The following is a 20495-nucleotide window of genomic DNA, read 5'->3' as shown; positions in this document are numbered from 1 at the left end:
GTCCTTCACTATGTCAGTCAATCCTGCTGTTCAGTCTATTGGCGATCACCCGAAAATCAGTTCTCTCAACAAATAGCCTGTCATACTACAAAGAATCATCACAGTTATTGAATTTGCATTATTAAGGTGTTTGTAATATTTTGCTGGTCTTACCAGCATATCCATACACAGTTTGTATTTCTTCACTGCAGACAAATAGCAGAGCCACGTTTGTCAGCCGCTGTGTAAATGTAATTGAACGTTTCCTTGAGAGTCACCTTGTCTTAATCACCCCTGTCTTAATTACTTAGCACCTCCGCCAAATCAATAGCAGCAAAAACGGTTTTCCATTAAAAATTGAAGGCAGTGATGAAAGGGCAAGTGGATGTAATCTTGTCATTTGATTTCTTTACAACTTTGAAAACCCACTTGTATAACTTTGTAAACTGCGTCACTCTTTCCACACCTTTCATTACTAGACTGCTTGGCCACAGACATCCGAGTTTTGTCACTGTTGTGTTTTGACTCCTCAAATAATGTTTGAAAGTAATGAACAATCTAAGCTATGAGATTTAAAGATTTAAAATGATTAGGGAAAACCTTACTTGAAATCAAGAGTCTCTATAGAGTACTGGAGGTGAATGAATTAAACTATTAATGTATTGTAATTGTCTATAGACAATACACCTATTGCAAGTAGTTGATATCACTACCACTCTTGTCAAACATACATTATATCACTTCATTGGATAAGGACTAGGTAGCCTAGTGGTTAAAGCGTTCGCTCGTCACGCCGAAGACCCAGGTTCTTTTCCTGACATGGGTACAATGTGTGAAGCCCATTTCTGGTGTTAGCTGAGGTTCGGAGCACCATAGGTAGTACCGGTGTTAGCTGAGGGTCGGAGCACCATAGGTAGTACCGGTGTTAGCTGAGGGTCGGAGCACCATAGGTAAATTCTAGTCTTAGCCATGGGGTTGGAACGCCATAGGTAGTACCGGTGTTAGCTGAGGGTCGGAGCACCATAGGTAGTACCGGTGTTAGCTGAGGGTCGGAGCACCATAGGTAGTACCGGTGTTAGCTGAGGGTCGGAGCACCATAGGTAGTACTGGTGTTAGCTGAGGGTTTGAGCGCCATAGGTAGTACTGGTGTTAGCTGAGGGTCGGAGCACCATAGGTAGTACCGGTGTTAGCTGAGGGTCGGAGCACCATAGGTAGTACCGGTGTTAGCTGAGGGTCGGAGCACCATAGGTAGTACCAGTGTTAGCTGAGGGTCGGAGCACCATAGGTAGTACCGGTGTTAGCTGAGGGTCGGAGCACCATAGGTAGTACCGGTGTTAGCTGAGGGTCGGAGCACCATAGGTAGTACTGGTGTTAGCTGAGGGTCGGAGCACCATAGGAGATACTAGTCTTAGCCATGGGGTTTGTGTGCATAGGTAGTACCGGTGTATCTAGTCTTAGCCATGGGGTTTGAGCACCATAGGTAGTACCGGTGTATCTAGTCTTAGCCATGGGGTTTGAGCACCATAGGTAGTACCGGTGTATCTAGTCTTAGCCATGGGGTTTGAGCACCATAGGTAGTACCGGTGTATCTAGTCTTAGCCATGGGGTTTGAGCACCATAGGTAGTACCGGTGTATCTAGTCTTAGCCATGGGGTTTGAGCACCATAGGTAGTACCGGTGTATCTAGTCTTAGCCATGGGGTTTGAGTACCATAGGTAGTACCGGTGTATCTAGTCTTAGCCATGGGGTTTGAGCACCATAGGTAGTACCGGTGTATCTTGTCTTAGCCATGGGGTTTGAGCACCATAGGTAGTACCGGTGTATCTAGTCTTAGCCATGGGGTTTGAGCACCATAGGTAGTACCGGTGTATCTAGTCTTAGCCATGGGGTTTGAGCACCATAGGTAGTACCAGTGTATCTAGTCTTAGCCATGGGGTTTGAGCACCATAGGTAGTACCGGTGTATCTAGTCTTAGCCATGGGGTTTGAGCACCATAGGTAGTACCGGTGTATCTAGACTTAGCCATGGGGTTTGAGCACCATAGGTAGTACCGGTGTATCTAGACTTAGCCATGGGGTTTGAGCACCATAGGTAGTACCAGTGTATCTAGTCTTAGCCATGGGGTTTGAGCACCATAGGTAGTACCGGTGTATCTAGTCTTAGCCATGGGGTTTGAGCACCATAGGTAGTACCGGTGTATCTAGACTTAGCCATGGGGTTTGAGCACCATAGGTAGTACCGGTGTATCTAGACTTAGCCATGGGGTTTGAGCACCATAGGTAGTACCGGTGTATCTAGTCTTAGCCATGGGGTTTGAGCACCATAGGTAGTACCAGTGTATCTAGTCTTAGCCATGGGGTTTGAGCACCATAGGTAGTACCGGTGTATCTAGTCTTAGCCATGGGGTTTGAGCACCATAGGTAGTACCGGTGTATCTAGACTTAGCCATGGGGTTTGAGCACCATAGGTAGTACTGGTGTTAGCTGAGGGTCGGAGCACCATAGGTAGTACCAGTGTTAGCTGAGGGTCGGAGCACCATAGGTAGTACCGGTGTTAGCTGAGGGTCGGAGCACCATAGGTAGTACCGGTGTTAGCTGAGGGTCGGAGCACCATAGGTAGTACTGGTGTTAGCTGAGGGTTTGAGCGCCATAGGTAGTACTGGTGTTAGCTGAGGGTCGGAGCACCATAGGTAGTACCGGTGTTAGCTGAGGGTCGGAGCACCATAGGTAGTACCGGTGTTAGCTGAGGGTCGGAGCACCATAGGTAGTACCAGTGTTAGCTGAGGGTCGGAGCACCATAGGTAGTACCGGTGTTAGCTGAGGGTCGGAGCACCATAGGTAGTACCGGTGTTAGCTGAGGGTCGGAGCACCATAGGTAGTACTGGTGTTAGCTGAGGGTCGGAGCACCATAGGAGATACTAGTCTTAGCCATGGGGTTTGTGTGCATAGGTAGTACCGGTGTATCTAGTCTTAGCCATGGGGTTTGAGCACCATAGGTAGTACCGGTGTATCTAGTCTTAGCCATGGGGTTTGAGCACCATAGGTAGTACCGGTGTATCTAGTCTTAGCCATGGGGTTTGAGCACCATAGGTAGTACCGGTGTATCTAGTCTTAGCCATGGGGTTTGAGCACCATAGGTAGTACCGGTGTATCTAGTCTTAGCCATGGGGTTTGAGCACCATAGGTAGTACCGGTGTATCTAGTCTTAGCCATGGGGTTTGAGTACCATAGGTAGTACCGGTGTATCTAGTCTTAGCCATGGGGTTTGAGCACCATAGGTAGTACCGGTGTATCTTGTCTTAGCCATGGGGTTTGAGCACCATAGGTAGTACCGGTGTATCTAGTCTTAGCCATGGGGTTTGAGCACCATAGGTAGTACCGGTGTATCTAGTCTTAGCCATGGGGTTTGAGCACCATAGGTAGTACCAGTGTATCTAGTCTTAGCCATGGGGTTTGAGCACCATAGGTAGTACCGGTGTATCTAGTCTTAGCCATGGGGTTTGAGCACCATAGGTAGTACCGGTGTATCTAGACTTAGCCATGGGGTTTGAGCACCATAGGTAGTACCGGTGTATCTAGACTTAGCCATGGGGTTTGAGCACCATAGGTAGTACCAGTGTATCTAGTCTTAGCCATGGGGTTTGAGCACCATAGGTAGTACCGGTGTATCTAGTCTTAGCCATGGGGTTTGAGCACCATAGGTAGTACCGGTGTATCTAGACTTAGCCATGGGGTTTGAGCACCATAGGTAGTACCGGTGTATCTAGACTTAGCCATGGGGTTTGAGCACCATAGGTAGTACCGGTGTATCTAGTCTTAGCCATGGGGTTTGAGCACCATAGGTAGTACCAGTGTATCTAGTCTTAGCCATGGGGTTTGAGCACCATAGGTAGTACCGGTGTATCTAGTCTTAGCCATGGGGTTTGAGCACCATAGGTAGTACCGGTGTATCTAGACTTAGCCATGGGGTTTGAGCACCATAGGTAGTACTGGTGTTAGCTGAGGGTCGGAGCACCATAGGTAGTACCAGTGTTAGCTGAGGGTCGGAGCACCATAGGTAGTACCGGTGTTAGCTGAGGGTCGGAGCACCATAGGTAGTACCGGTGTTAGCTGAGGGTCGGAGCACCATAGGTAGTACTGGTGTTAGCTGAGGGTCGGAGCACCATAGGAGATACTAGTCTTAGCCATGGGGTTTGTGTGCATAGGTAGTACCGGTGTATCTAGTCTTAGCCATGGGGTTTGAGCACCATAGGTAGTACCGGTGTATCTAGTCTTAGCCATGGGGTTTGAGCACCATAGGTAGTACCGGTGTATCTAGTCTTAGCCATGGGGTTTGAGCACCATAGGTAGTACCGGTGTATCTAGTCTTAGCCATGGGGTTTGAGCACCATAGGTAGTACCGGTGTATCTAGTCTTAGCCATGGGGTTTGAGCACCATAGGTAGTACCGGTGTATCTAGTCTTAGCCATGGGGTTTGAGCACCATAGGTAGTACCGGTGTATCTAGTCTTAGCCATGGGGTTTGAGCACCATAGGTAGTACCGGTGTATCTAGTCTTAGCCATGGGGTTTGAGCACCATAGGTAGTACCGGTGTATCTAGTCTTAGCCATGGGGTTTGAGCACCATAGGTAGTACCAGTGTATCTAGTCTTAGCCATGGGGTTTGAGCACCATAGGTAGTACCGGTGTATCTAGTCTTAGCCATGGGGTTTGAGCACCATAGGTAGTACCGGTGTATCTAGTCTTAGCCATGGGGTTTGAGCACCATAGGTAGTACCGGTGTATCTAGACTTAGCCATGGGGTTTGAGCACCATAGGTAGTACCGGTGTATCTAGACTTAGCCATGGGGTTTGAGCACCATAGGTAGTACCGGTGTATCTAGTCTTAGCCATGGGGTTTGAGCACCATAGGTAGTACCAGTGTATCTAGTCTTAGCCATGGGGTTTGAGCACCATAGGTAGTACCGGTGTATCTAGTCTTAGCCATGGGGTTTGAGCACCATAGGTAGTACCGGTGTATCTAGACTTAGCCATGGGGTTTGAGCACCATAGGTAGTACCGGTGTATCTAGTCTTAGCCATGGGGTTTGAGCACCATAGGTAGTACCGGTGTATCTAGTCTTAGCCATGGGGTTTGAGCACCATAGGTAGTACCAGTGTATCTAGTCTTAGCCATGGGGTTTGAGCACCATAGGTAGTACCGGTGTATCTAGTCTTAGCCATGGGGTTTGAGCACCATAGGTAGTACCGGTGTATCTAGTCTTAGCCATGGGGTTTGAGCACCATAGGTAGTACCGGTGTATCTAGTCTTAGCCATGGGGTTTGAGCACCATAGGTAGTACCGGTGTATCTAGTCTTAGCCATGGGGTTTGAGCACCCTAGGTAGTACCGGTGTATCTAGTCTTAGCCATTGGGTTTGAGCGCCGTAGGTAGTACCAGTGTATCTAGTCTTAGCCATGGGGTTTGAGCGCCGTAGGTAGTACCGGTGTATCTAGTCTTAGCCATGGGGTTTGAGCGCCATAGGTAGTACCGGTGTATCTAGTCTTAGCCATGGGGTTTGAGCGCCATAGGTAGTACCGGTGTATCTAGTCTTAGCCATGGGGTTTGAGCACCATAGGTAGTACCGGTGTATCTAGTCTTAGCCATGGGGTTTGAGCGCCATAGGTAGTACCGGTGTATCTAGTCTTAGCCATGGGGTTTGAGCGCCATAGGTAGTACCGGTGTATCTAGTCTTAGCCATGGGGTTTGAGCACCATAGGTAGTACCGGTGTATCTAGTCTTAGCCATGGGGTTTGAGCACCATAGGTAGTACCGGTGTATCTAGTCTTAGCCATGGGGTTTGAGCGCCATAGGTAGTACCGGTGTATCTAGTCTTAGCCATGGGGTTTGAGCGCCATAGGTAGTACCGGTGTATCTAGTCTTAGCCATGGGGTTTGAGCGCCATAGGTAGTACCGGTGTATCTAGTCTTAGCCATGGGGTTTGAGCACCATAGGTAGTACCGGTGTATCTAGTCTTAGCCATGGGGTTTGATCGCCATAGGTAGTACCGGTGTATCTAGTCTTAGCCATGGGGTTTGAGCACCATAGGTAGTACCGGTGTTAGCTGTGTGGTAGGAACAACAATCCTGCATAATCCCTACATTTTTTGAGTGAATGAAACACTTCAGCAAGTTTCTTTATTACCTAAGGCTTGAATATCTGTCATGTTTACAATATAACATTTGAAAAGAATGATACATCTTGGAATGAATATCTGTTCTTGTTAAATATGTATTTTACTAGAAAGCAATCAGAATGTGGGTAAGGTCTCATGCTACTGTGCATTGTTGGAAACATACATTTTCATGTCTTAATATTTATCATTTTCAAGCCTCAGAAATCATCCTGGAGCGAGTGTCTCTTTGAATATTGAGTCTAGAATAATGAGGCTACTTTGCCAACGCAGTCTTGATATTAACAGTGCAGTTTTGAGATGGACAGTGCAGTTTTGAGATGGACAGTGCAGTCTTGACATGGACAGTGCAATCTTGACATGGACAGTGCAGTTTTGTCATGGACAGTGCAGTCTTGACATGGACAGTGCAGTCTTGACATGGACAGTGCAGTTTTGACATGGACAGTGCAGTCTTGACAAAGACAGTGCAGTCTTGACATGGACAGTGCAGTTTTGACATGGACAGTGCAGTCTTGACATGGACAGTGCAGTTTTGACATGGACAGTGCAGTCTTGACATGGACAGTGCAGTTTTGACATGGACAGTGCAGTTTTGACATGGACAGTGCAGTCTTGACATGGACAGTGCAGTCTTGACATGGACAGTGCAGTTTTGACATGGACAGTGCAGTCTTGACAAAGACAGTGCAGTTTTGACATGGACAGTGCAGTCTTGACATGGACAGTGCAGTCTTGACAAAGACAGTGCAGTCTTGACATGGACAGTGCAGTTTTGACATGGACAGTGCAGTCTTGACAAAGACAGTGCAGTCTTGACATGGACAGTGCAGTCTTGACATGGACAGTGCAGTTTTGACATGGACAGTGCAGTCTTGACATGGACAGTGCAGTTTTGACATGGACAGTGCAGTCTTGACAAAGACAGTGCAGTCTTGACATGGACAGTGCAGTCTTGACATGGACAGTGCAGTCTTGACATGGACAGTGCAGTCTTGACATGGACAGTGCATCAGGAGAGTTACATAACCTCCTCTCGGCTGAAATAGAATTATTCATTTTATTGGGTTTGGTATAGAGATGTCCAGTCATCATATGCTGGAGGATAATGATGTTCTAGGTATAAGAGTGCAGACAGCTTGTAGACACTGCCTCATCACGAAGTATTGTAACTGGGGAGAGTAGGTTAAGGAGACCAGGGCTACCCACAGGCTGTATGTTTTGTATGGTTCATCAGTACAAAGCAACATATCAGTCATTTAAAGCCCTCACTCTTGGCAGTTGCTGATGATAATGTGAATGGTGGTAGGATGTACGTGTTGGGAGAGCTTCACTTACCGACTTGAATCACAGACCTCCTTCTTAGAAACTTTCATTTAAGATTCTGAAGATATTTGGCCTGATCACCAATATAATTTTGTCTTTAGCCCTTTAGACAGTGTGTGCCGATGGCTTCATGGCAGTAGAAATCACAGAGAATCTGTGATTGATTTAGGTACTTTGCCGATTCCTTCCAGCGCAACTGAACAGAAAGCGAGCATCGGATGCCAGCAACATCAGCCGGGGGCAATTATGTCCAAACTGTTTCAAGTATTTTGTCATGTCCTTGTGTCAAGTTGGAGGAAGGCTGATATGAGTGTTAATCTCACTCCTGGGCAATATGTTCAATATCACCGCTCTGTCCAATACCACCTGATGTGTGAGCTGGCCACATGGCTCGGTTCTAGACAGTTGTGGATCAGTATCATAACCACTGGCCACTATCACCACCCCACATGGCCTTATATACCAGTAGTGAGATCCATTCATCCCAACACATAGCCTAGGTTTTATTGTGTACAGGACTCAACCATCACACTATATACCCCAACTAGGAGATATAGCTTCCTTGTCAGTGTAGTACCACTTCTGGTTGCCAGGCTTTCATCTTATTGTTTCAATGCCTCCCTTCTTACATGGTTGCTTCTGTTGCAGGTTACCTGATGCAAGCAGTGATGCGGTGAAGTGGTCGTGGTTGACGTTGTCCCCTACTGGTCCAGTGTCACCGAGGCAAGTGCCAGCCTTCTAGTTCCCCTCCAGATCAATACAGCGCTACGTCTCCCAGCTCGTAGTACATCCAACTCTCCATATCTCTGTATGGGGACAGTGACAGGGCTGGAACAATGTAGCAATAAGTGGCACTTATTACTTACACCCCTACCTACTTGTCATCATGGATATCATCTAAAGCATCTCACCCTTGGAGCTTGGAAGTCATTCACTGAGTGATAAGTAAAAGGAGTGTGTTAAGTGTGGAGATGAGGATATAGTACTGGTCGTGGGACTGAAGTGGTAAGTGTTGAATAAGAAGTGTGAGCACCCTGCTGCCATCAATTGCTGTCCACTTATTGTCATCCTCGTCTAACCAGGTGCTCGGCCGAGTTATTGATGATCGAGCAACTTATTCAACTTTTTACCTCCTTTCCCAATACATTACCTTGGTAGTGTCAATATGTATGGATACCGAGCCATTCCGATAACACCACCTGCAGCGAGATGCACGTTCCAGTGACCTTAGGGAACAAAGATCAGCACGCGGGCAATTAACGTGTGTATGTTAATATCCTGGAGTTGATGATATGGAACTTACAGAGATGGGGACTCGCCAAAGAGAGTTGGGGCAGCTGGCAGTGGTACCAGTGGCGCCGACAGAGGAAGTCACTTATGGTCCGGAGTCTGCACACTCCACGTGTGAGTCGCAGACAGCTTGGGTTGAGTACAAACCTGTGCTTTCACAAATGGATCGCCTGTTGGATGAACGGTACCGGGCCAAGTTAAAAAGTAACGTTACTGCTAGCCTGCAAGCTAAAGTGTATAACTTTCTGGAGAGGCCGACAGGATGGAAGTGCTTCATATATCACTTCACAGTGTGAGTATACCTTGTTAACGCACTGTTTGTTGGGGGAGTGTTCACAGTATTTCTCCCACCTATCACTGAATAATTACAGTGAGACAAGAGGCATGCTACCTGGGCAGGGCTCGTCAGATAGTTGCATGCACCAGTCTTGATGAGTGTTGATAGGAAAAAATACATTGTTTACACAGAACTCCTGCACCATCTATTTTTTATATTTTTTTAATGATTTTATACAGAAATTCTTAGCTAGCTTGTTTGAAGTGGTTGCATGAGTTTCTTGATTGTGTATTTTCTATTGGTAATAATTAATCAATACCAACTTATTCTAATTAATTAATAATAATTACCATTGATTAATTGTTGGGTCTATTGAACAATGCCAACGGTAGGCCGAACTGCCACCAAACGGTTTTGTACCGAGTCCAGTACACACTTTACACATTTAGAACATGCTGTTATTGATTCCCTGGACCCATGATATGTCTGTTAAAAGGTATGGTATTTATATGCACTGGGCATGTTGGCCTTTACCTGGGTATATTTGCATGCAAATAAGCCCATCAGTTCTATCAATATGTCAACAGTGGCCGGAGTATTTAGCCATGGTAGAGGAAGATGATTATTGAAGTTATTTTTTTATTAATTGCTTGGGGAGTGATGTTGGTTAAAAGCATCTGTGTCAGGTGTAACTTTCATGATGCATTTAGACCAGGATGGAAATGCTTTGCTTTGAAAGAGGATGATGAACTACATCCAGTGTCATGAGTGAGTTGGGTTTAACGCTGCTTTATACAGTATTCCAGTTATATCGTGGCGTGTCAGCTTAATGTGGGAGGAAAGCCCGAAGTGATGCAGGTCTCAGACGTTTACCACTTCAGTGAAACCCACGAGCACATGTACTGTGCTTACAAACCTAGAAACATAATCAGGGTGAACCAGGATCATAGGTTTCTGGTGTGCCCAAGGGATGCAACTCTGCAAAGCAAATCGCAGCGCCTTAGACGACTGGTCCACCCATACCCCTTCCGGTGTCATGAAAATATAAACTACTCAAAAGAAGTTAAAGAACACAGATTGTCTCATGTTATTTGGCATGACAGATTAACTACAGTAATATGAAAGAATCAGGTGTTCTTTATCTTCTTTTGAGTAGTAAGTATATTTGTTATGCAAAATGTAAACTTATGTTTCTATGTATTTATTTTCAAAAACATTTTCAGAATCACTTTATTTCTTGAGGACATACTATATTTGCCTTGATGCATGACTGAGCGATCCGCCAATTTCCCTAATGAGCTTATTAACCCTGCGACACTCTCAGGTAGCCTGGCACAGTGGTGCAGGTGTTAGTTTCCTCTACAGGATCAATTCCCACATTTCCTTCCTATTCTAGCTGACCAAAAGATCATGCAGACTATAAAGTTTGATTGGATTCAGTTTAATATCCGCTTCATGTCCAGCGGGAATTAATATACATTACTTTCTTTCTGTAATGAAATTGAAGGTTTGCAACAACTTGCCCTATGGAGACTCCCCTTGTGTTTGACATTATAACTACATTCTAACACAGCTTATAATGCAGTTTGAAAGTATTAGTTTAGCATATGAGCCATATCCGGAGGCTTATTTACTTAAATTTAAATGATTTTTTACTCTCTTTTCAACATTTCATTAAAAACAAACCTTATCTGAACATCAGTCAAAATGATATTTTGATGGCAATGTAATTGTTATGAGTATTCCTTTTACAAATTCTGCGCAGTGCTCTTGTGTTGTTTAGATTTGTGATTCCTGTAGCTACTTCAATGCTGATGGCAAATCACAATCTCAGCTATAACCATTACTATTTGCGTGCAATTATTTGTCAAACTCTAGAGTGATTGAAAGCCAAGCCGACATGGCAGTGTTTAAGGCGACTATGCTTGTCGTACGAGATGACTACCGGGATCGGGTGGTCAGGCTTGTTGTCTTGGTTGATGCATGTCATCTGTCCCAATTGCATGGATTGATGCTCATGAAGTCAATTACTGGATTGTCTGGTCCAGATTTCATTATTTACAGACCAACGTCATATATTGTATTTGACGTAATAAGCGCCCAGGGCGCTCTCAAAATTAGAAATAGGGGGCTCTTATTAGAATATTACTTTGGTGAAAAAAAAACAGAGTTGAAAGATAAATTTGGGGTTTATGGTGACAGCCTAAAATGTTTATGTACGACAGATATATTTTTCCAGAATTTAATTGCCCAAAATTAAGGGTGCATGTAACACACGAGTGTGTGTTATATGTGAATAAATAAGTCTTGTGTACATTGATCAATCGTAAGGGGTGCTAATTGGGATTGTTCACTAGCCAATATATCAGCAAATATCGCCGTGGGCACTTATTAGAGTGGGGCGCTTATTACGTCGAATACAGTAGCTGGAATATTGCTGGGTGTGCCGTTAAACAACAAACATGCATAAAATATACATGATGATACAATCACTGCAACATGTGGTGGAGGTATTCATGTGTGAAAACCTGCTGTGGACATGTGTCATTCTTTTGTGTTCATATATCGTCATTTGACTGTTCAGAAATTAAATTAAACATGAAATATTAATACTTTATCAACAAATAAACTAGCCAATACAGAAGACACTTCTTTATCATGAGGGGCGGTTGGGTAGCCTTGTGGTAAAAGCGTTCGCTCGTCACGCCGAAGACCCGGGTTCCATTTCCGACATGGTTACATTGTGTGAAGTCCATTTCTGGTGTCTCCCGCTGTGACATTGCTGGGATATTGCTAAAAGCGGCATAAAACCATACTCACTCACTCTTTATCATGAACATTAGTTGTGAAATTGCCCATGGTAGTGCTGTATTAGAACAAAATGGGTTGTAAGAAACCATACCTTGCCTTGGGGAGGGACACACAACAGCCAACATACAGTTAGTGAGTGTGTTAATTATTAATATTGTTGAACTGACCTGAATGTAGTTGCTGTTGGCAAACTTAAGCCTGACAGTGGTAGCTGTTTGATTGCAACGTCCATAAACACCATGATGGCAGAGTACTTCACCTTTGTGCCAGCAGACTACGGCTAACGATTGCATGTCCATTATTGATAGCTAGGCAGATTGCATAATATTCCAAAGAATGGCCAAATGTTTTCTAATTAATGTACATTTCATCTACCTTTTGAATCTTAATTCATCTTCCTTAAAATACAAAAATGGTGATGAAAGTAGGGCTGGGACGGGTAACTCGGGTACCCGGGTCGGGTGGGTACTGAGTAGGACCCGGGTACCCACAGGACTACCCGGACCCGTGGTTAGTCACGGTATATATTGTTTAATGACAAAAATGATCTAGAACACTATGGTTACACTACAAGTCACTAATGTTCACATTTCTTTCTGACTATGCATCCATTCCTTCTGATTTTTCATATGGTTGAATAAAGATATAACTTAATTCAGCTTCAGTGTATACATGACCAGATTGTTTAATACATGTATCTAAATACGTTTTGCCAGGGCTATGCTAAAAATATTCCCAATCAGACATTTTGAGACATCTGCAGAGACCTACAGTGGGTACCCGGGTAGGGTCGGGTAATAGGGGGTTGGGTACCCGGGTAGTCAATTTGGCCTTGTCCCAGCCCAAGATGAAAGGTTAGCTGTAATTGTTTGTACATTATGAGTTAAACAGTCCATTCAATATTTCGTGTGTGTATAGATTGTTTGCATCAGTAAAATGGTAGTTGTACTGATGCTGGAGCAGTTCTTCAGGCCTCCTTGCAGTCATAACGTCTATCTTCCTGTGGGACTCAGGCCGGGGGACTTACGTTCCCCACCCACATGGTTATTCCTGGTTGTGACGTCATTTATTATGGTGACGTCACATTGTAACAGTTTTGAGCTGATGGACTCTGTGAAGGAGCAAAAGTACTTCATATACAAAAGACCCTCTTACTTTGTTTTTTCTATTTAATATGTACACACCGTGCAAATTATGTACATTTTACATACACATGCATGCACGCACATGCACGCACGCACGCACACTGCACACGCACACGCACACGCACACGCACACGCACACGCACACACACACACACCACAGACCGACATACATACATACAGAAAGAAAGAACTGCACACGTTTATAAACTTTTTCTCTCAGGTAGTATACAGATATAATTAAAACCTTTGAGTGAATTAAACGGACAAACTCACACACACTCACTCTGTCTCTCTCACACACACACACACACACACACACACACACACACACACACACACACACAAACTCACAAACTCACACACACACACACACACTCACACATACACACACTCATGCACACACACTCATATACACACACACAAACACATTCACACACACACACACAAACACTCACACAGAGAAACACACAGAAACACACACACTCATATTCACAAACACAAAGTTTATAAAATTCTACTCAGGTAGTATAACAGTTAAGAGTAAAATCTTGGAGTAAATTAATCTGGGGGCTGGGTGTGGCCGGGTGTGGTCGGGTGTAGCAGGGTGGGTGAGTTGGTGTGAGTGTGTCTCAGCCGTGCAGTCAACATCAGTCAATCCTAACTGACATATTTATCTTACCAAAACTCAGATTCAATTTCTCCATGCTGTCTAGATTATGGTTACATTACGAATACAAGACATCTGCAGCTTGATGTCCTGTGAGCAAATTCCACCGACAGTATTGTATTAATTTTATATCTTTATTGCCACATACAATTCCCGTATTGATGAGATCTATTGCTAGCTTTAGTTGGTGACTTGTTATAAATAAGTAATGCCCTTTCTGTGTGTGGAGCCATGCTGTGGCTGTGTGCTGGTGATAAGCTGATAGACCGGTCATCTGCCAGGGGGCATGAGCACCACCTGACAATGCCCCTCATACGACAGTAGGAATTAAGTATCAATTATGTATGCTGATAAAGTCAACTCCCCAGCTTCACATAATGGAGTTGCAGTTGGATGTGTGTCACTTCAGTTGCAACATCCGACTCACTGTCCTCATATCTGCCACCACTATCATTGTTGTCAGCATCATCATCAGCAGCAGCAGCAGCATCAACGTCGCATTAGAAACTACATCATCATCATCGTCGTCGTCATCGTCCTGATCCCCCTCAACATCCCCTTCACCACCAGTGTCACCTTGATAACTATCAGCCTCGCATCATCGTCACAGACACCAACACCAGCACGTGTCTGCATCATCATCACCAACCCATGCACCATCATCATTATCAATACTGCATCAGCAACATCATCCACTACCCGTGAAGATCCGGGTTAGCATTGATCTTCAGCAACCCTTGCCTGTCGTTGGAGGCAACTTACAGGATCGGGTGGTCAGTCTTGGTGTCATTGTATCCCAATTGCCTGGATCGAAGCTCATGATGTCAATCACTGGATTGTCTGGTCCAGACTCGATTATTTACAGACCGCCGTCATATGGCTGGGATATTGCTGAGTGCTGCGTTAAACAGGAAAGAAGCAAACCAGCATCCACTTCAAAATCATTTCACGATAATTGTTGCATAATATCACCATTACAGATCCAAACAAGAAAAACAAAACCCCTTCTCCTGCATCACCATGTCATCCTCACCACTGACAAGGTGATTCTCAGAAGCTGTCACACTGATTTGCTTCAAACTGTATGGTGAAAGAATACATCTAAAATGACTGATAGTGCAGGCAGCAGGGACATCTCAGGTCTAGAGGGTTCTGATAAGCCTGGTTCCATGTAGACACAAGAACATCTCAGGTCTAGAGGGTTCTGATAAGCATGGCTCCATGTAGGCAGCAAGAACATCTCAGGTCGAGAGGGTTCTCATAAGCCTAGCTCCATGTAGACACAAGAACATCTCAGATCTAGAGAGGGTTCTGATAAGCCTGGCTCCATGTAGGCAGCAAGAACATCTCAGATCTAGAGAGGGTTCTGATAAGCCTGGCTCCATGTAGTCAGCAAGAACATCTCAGATCTAGAGGGTTCTGATCAGCCTGGCTCCATGTAGGCAGCAAGAACATCTCAGGTCTAGAGGGTTCTGATAAGCTTGGCTCCATGTAGACACAAGAACATCTGAGATCTAGAGGGTTCTGATCAGCATGGCTCCATGTAGTCAGCAAGAACATCTCAGATCTGGAGAGGGTTCTGATCAGCATGGCTCCATGTAGTCAGCAAGAACATCTGAGATCTAGAGGGTTCTGATCAGCATGGCTCCATGTAGTCAGCAAGAACATCTCAGGTCCAGAGGGTTCTGATCATCATGGCTCCATGTAAGCAACAAGAACATCTGAGATCTAGAAAGGGTTCTGATAAGCCTGGCTCCATGTAGTCAGCAAGAACATCTCAGGTCTAGAGGGTTCTGATATGCCTGGCTCCATGTAGGCAGGAACATCTCAAATGTAGAGGGTTCAGAGTCAACTAAGAAGTCTCTATCATACTTTTCGCAAAACTGATCCTAACAAAGTAGATCTATAACTTTAAATGAGATCCACTGCAGCATAATAGATACTCAGAGTCACGACAAACTACATGTTCATGCCTTTAATTGATACTTCAATCTCACTACAAAACTGAAAAGTCAGCTTTCATTAAAAAGCCTGAACTAAATGTAGACATTGTAGGATAATAGTATTGCTTCTAAAGCTGATAATGTGTGAATTCTTTTGACAGGCTAGTTAACTCACAATCTCCACATCAATCCTGGGGAATTTGTTTAGAGTCTCCCGGCATTCTACATACAGACAATAACCCTCTAGCTCTCAGGACCAAAAGATGTGCAAAATTTGTTGAAATTGTGAATGAGCATTAAAATGGGAAAATGGTGTTTTTCTGTATTTAGTTTACAGTTCCTGCCCTGATGGGGTGCCGACAATGTCACCTCTCTGCACCTAATTGGATTTGCCAGGCGGACGGGAAACCTTTCCCGACCTATCGGGAAGTTGTGAAAAAAATGAAATCTTTGATACAAGGAATCCTCAGGAGTGTTCCCCCTGATTCTAAATCTGAGCTAAGCTTTTATCAGCGAAAATAATCATGTTTTTCACTGGATTTTCACAGGTGTAGTCGTCCTTCAAAATTGGATTGCCTTTGAAATAATGTGATTGAATTTAGAACTCCAACCATCTTCATTACCGGCCGTGTTTGTATGCTCAAATTCTCCAAACCTTGTTCCCTCTTGTAGTGACATTTTCAACACATCAGCTGGATGGAAATCATTGAAAGTATTTTATTTTTAACTTGTCGCCAACATATGGGCTCAGATCATTCAATGAGTTTTTTCAAGTTGGGACACTGTGCTCTGGATCTTTGTTCCAATATCTGGTGCTGCCTGCATAATTAACCTAGGGAAGTTTTATGTAGTATTAGATTTAAGTTGCACCCGACATTTCTTGTTGTTGTTTTACAGATTCTGTTTTAAAAAATCTTGGTCGGTAGATGGGGGGAAAATGAAAAGACTTCCAGATTAGGTGATCAATTTAGTTGTGCAATATGAAGTATTACATTTAAGTGATGCTAGATGTTGTTGCTTCTTAATTGTTTACAGATTCCTTTTAACAAAGAAAATGGTTGGCAAAATGGAAAAAGATAAAATAGAAAAGACTTTTAGAATCAGAAAAGTCCCAAGTAACCCACACTTGTCAGAATATCAAATGGGATCGGATGGTCAGATTCGCTGACTTGGTTGAAGCATGTCATTGTACCAAATTGTGTAGATCAATGCTCATGATGCTCAGTCATTGGATTGTCTGGTCCAGATTCAATTATTGCTAAGTACTACATTAAACAACAAACAAATAATAGTTGTATAAAGAGGATTTGGTGGTCCGAGACTGAATGCATGTCATCATGCCCCTGTGGAATGAGATGTTGTTCATGCTTTCAGTCACTGGTTTGTCAAGTCCAGGGTCTGTTATTTACAGGTGGTGTGTCCAGTCCAGGGTCTGTTATTTACAGGTGGTGTGTCCAGTCCAGGGTCTGTTATTTACGGGTGGTTTGTCCAGTCCAGGGTCTGTTATTTACAGGTGGTGTGTCCAGTCCAGGGTCTGTTATTTACAGGTGGGTGGTTTGTCCAGTCCAGGGTGTGTTATTTACGGGTGGTTTGTCCAGTCCAGGGTGTGTTATTTACGGGTGTTTGTCCAGTGAAGGGTGTGTTATTTACAGGTGGTTTGTCCAGTCCAGGGTGTGTTATTTACGGGTGTTTGTCCAGTGAAGGGTGTGTTATTTACAGGTGGTTTGTCCAGTCCAGGGCCTGTTATTTATAGGTTTGACCAGTCCTGTATCTGCTATGTACAGGTTTGTCCAGTCCAGGGTGTGTTATTTACAGGTGGTTGGTCCAGTCCAGGGCCTGTTATTTATAGGTTTGACCAGTCCAGTATCTGCTATGTACAGGTTTGTCCAGTCCAGGGTGTTTTATTTACAGGTGGTTTGTCCAGTCCAGGGCCTGTTATTTATAGGTTTGTCCAGTCCAGGATCTGCTATGTACAGGTTTGTCCAGTCCAGGGTGTTTTATTTACAGGTGGTTTGTCCAGTCCAGGGCCTGTTATTTATAAGTTTGTCCAGTCCAGGATCTGCTATGTACAGGTTTGTCCAGTCCAGGGTTTTTTATTTACAGTTTTGAAATCTGCCATCAGGCATCCAGTTCCCATTGATGCTTGCTCAGTTAGGTCAAGTTCTGGTCCGATTGGTTCAAAATTTTCACAGTGCGAAGCTGTTATCTATTTAAAAACCTATTTTTCATTCATCTCAGTCAGAGTGTGACTTTTTTGCCTCTTTATTTATGCAATAATATCATGGCAGGGCACACCAGAACGGTACACTGCACACTGCACCCAAGTGGGGTTCAAGCCCGGGCCTTTGGAATAACATGAAAACTCTACCTCCTAGACCTGCCTTGGTCTCTCTTGTGCCAAATGAGTGAGTGAGTTGGGTTAAACACCGTTTTTAACAGTATTCCAGTTATATCATGACGTGTCAGCTTAATGTGGGAGGAAAGCTCAAAGTGATGCAGATCTCAGATGTTTACCTCTTCAGTGAAACCCACAAGCACGGGTACGGTGCTGACAAACCGGGATTCGAACCCACAACGCTTGTCCAAGGGATGCAACTCTGCACAGCGAATTGCGGCGCCTTAGACGACTGGACCACCCGTGCCCCCGCTTTTGCCAGACATGAATACATTGAAACTGAATATGGGTCACATGGAAGTCAAACACTATAAACTGCAGGCAATGGAGCCAACTCTCAGACTCAAAATAAACCTCAAACCGAAGACCAAATTGTTGATAATATGCCAGGTAGTTATTCATAGTCTCAATTTGAAAAACCTGTTTCTTTTGTCTACCAACTAAAATTGATTCGTAACTTTTCAGCTATGAGCTATGACAACCTAACAAAGTGAAATGTTTTATTGATATGACCAAAAGGCCTTTTCATGCCACTCATTTATTAAGACTTTCTGCACAGCTGGGCAATGAATGCATGGTGGTATGTATAATGTATATGTACATGCCCATTGTTTTGTACAGAGCAGCCAAGGAATACTCACAACAATATACATTGTTCTTTTGCAAAGCATTAGCCGCAAATGCCAGCTTAGAGACATGCGACTGATAGATGGTTATGGAGGACAGGTCAAGGTCATCTGATGAAACAGTGGGCATACGTCTGTGGCCGTGGTAGACATCCATAACACATGTGGGTGTGGAGAGAGCACTTGTGTGTGGACATAGTAGTCTGTCATCATGGGGGAATTCTCACAAGAGATGTATCAGGAAGCACGATATTCAATTCGCGGTGGTATTGTCCCTGTTGATGACAAGATCTCCACTGGGTTTCTAACTATTGGAACCATCTTACAGAAAGACCTACACATGAGTCGGGCCCATGCATAACAACCTCATTGCTTTCATTTGTAGCTTGAAGGTGTTTACAATTAAACTCAACTCACTCACTCACTCACTCACTCACTCACTCACTCACTCACTCACTCACCTCAACTCACTCCACTCACTCACTCACTCACTCTATTATATTGTCCTTGTGGATGACAAGGTCACCACTAGGTTTGTGTCAATTAGTGAGTGAGTGAGTTGGGTTTAACGCCGTTTTTAACAGTGTTCCACTTATATCATAGCGTGTCAGCTTAATGTGGGAGCAAAGCCCAAAGTGATGCAGGTCTCAGATGTTTACCACTTCGGTGAAACCCACGATCATGGGTATGGTGTTGACAAACCTAGAAACATAATCGGGGAAAAACGGGATTCGAACCCACAATCATAGATTTCTGGCGTTCCCAAGGGACGCAACTCTGCACAGCGAATCTCGACGTCTTAGCCAACTGGGCCACCCATGCCCCTAAGTGAATTATTGATGACACTGAAGAAATATGATGACGTTCATTGAAACTTTACTTATATACAAGTATACAGTATAGATACACTCATGTATGTGTGATGTCTCCATCTGACCAGTACATTAACACCTGTAAAGAAATACAGCTCCGCAAGGTAGAGAGGATTCATTGTGCAGGGTGTTGTTATACTTTGGGCTTTTTGAACTCAAAATAAATTGGGTGATGGTGATATATTCTGTGTAGTGTATGCCAATACTCAGCTTATCTGGAGCTTTGGTATAATGTAAATAACTGAGTCAACTCTAAGTGTGTGCAAGCGCCAAGGGTTGGCAGTCCGGACTGCTCTATGTGGAACCTTAATAAGAAGCTTCTTTTTTGTAGAACATACAATAATACAACAATTAAAATGCTGATAGTTGTCCCCTCATACTAACAGACGTTAAAAGATGGTACTTGTTGTTACCATGCCTGGTACTCGGCATTAAGGTGATAAAACAACGGTTGGTCAGCTAGGAGTCAGCGTTAGGTGTCTAAATGGGGTTTCCATGTTATACTGTAGCACCTCATGTTGTTCCATTACAGTGTTCACAATATTGTTCCTAAATTTGATTGGCTGAAGTAAATAGTCACTTGCCCAAGGAGACACCACATGGGATGCATGTGTTAGAATGTGGGACAAGACTGAAGCTCTCAGGAGCCAAGCTGCCCAAACCGGTCACCCCTCCAAGGTCTCACCGCGACCAGGACCAATCTGGGATTCAAACCCATGAGCAGATGATGGCAGTGTTAAGGAGGCACAACTCCTCACAGTAAACATGTGTGAGACCACTGAGCTAACTGTGGCCAGCCCTAACTGTCACCTGCATGATATATACTGTAAATCTGGAAGTTAATGCGTCTTCAAATTAATACGACTGCAGACCCCTTGCCAAAAATGCGACTCAATATCAATGTGACTCCACCCACCCCATCCCCAGTGGAATAATACATATCCTTACCTTAATCCAACGTTATCTTAATTCAATCTCACAGCAAATAGCACGGC

General features: G+C 44.2%; 1 protein-coding gene across 3 annotated transcripts in view; it reads left to right on the top strand.

Moving 5' to 3' along the window:
- LOC139473834 (potassium voltage-gated channel subfamily KQT member 1-like) overlaps nucleotides 1-20495 on the top strand; it is a 147322-nt gene that overhangs the window by 52139 nt on the left and 74688 nt on the right. For all 3 annotated transcript variants that reach the window (XM_071256599.1, XM_071256601.1, XM_071256600.1), the window contains exon 2: nucleotides 8123-9056. In XM_071256599.1, the coding sequence (XP_071112700.1) occupies nucleotides 8767-9056 (290 nt within the window). In that variant the 5' untranslated portion in view covers nucleotides 8123-8766. The remainder of the gene's footprint in view (nucleotides 1-8122; nucleotides 9057-20495) is intronic.

The sequence above is a fragment of the Haliotis cracherodii genome, unplaced genomic scaffold (assembly GCF_022045235.1).
Source record: "Haliotis cracherodii isolate W230 unplaced genomic scaffold, xgHalCrac1.p SCAF_3, whole genome shotgun sequence".
NCBI classification, from domain to species: domain Eukaryota; kingdom Metazoa; phylum Mollusca; class Gastropoda; order Lepetellida; family Haliotidae; genus Haliotis; species Haliotis cracherodii.
The sequence above is the reverse complement of the archived record's forward strand: the minus strand, read 5'-3'. Positions and strand labels throughout refer to the sequence as shown.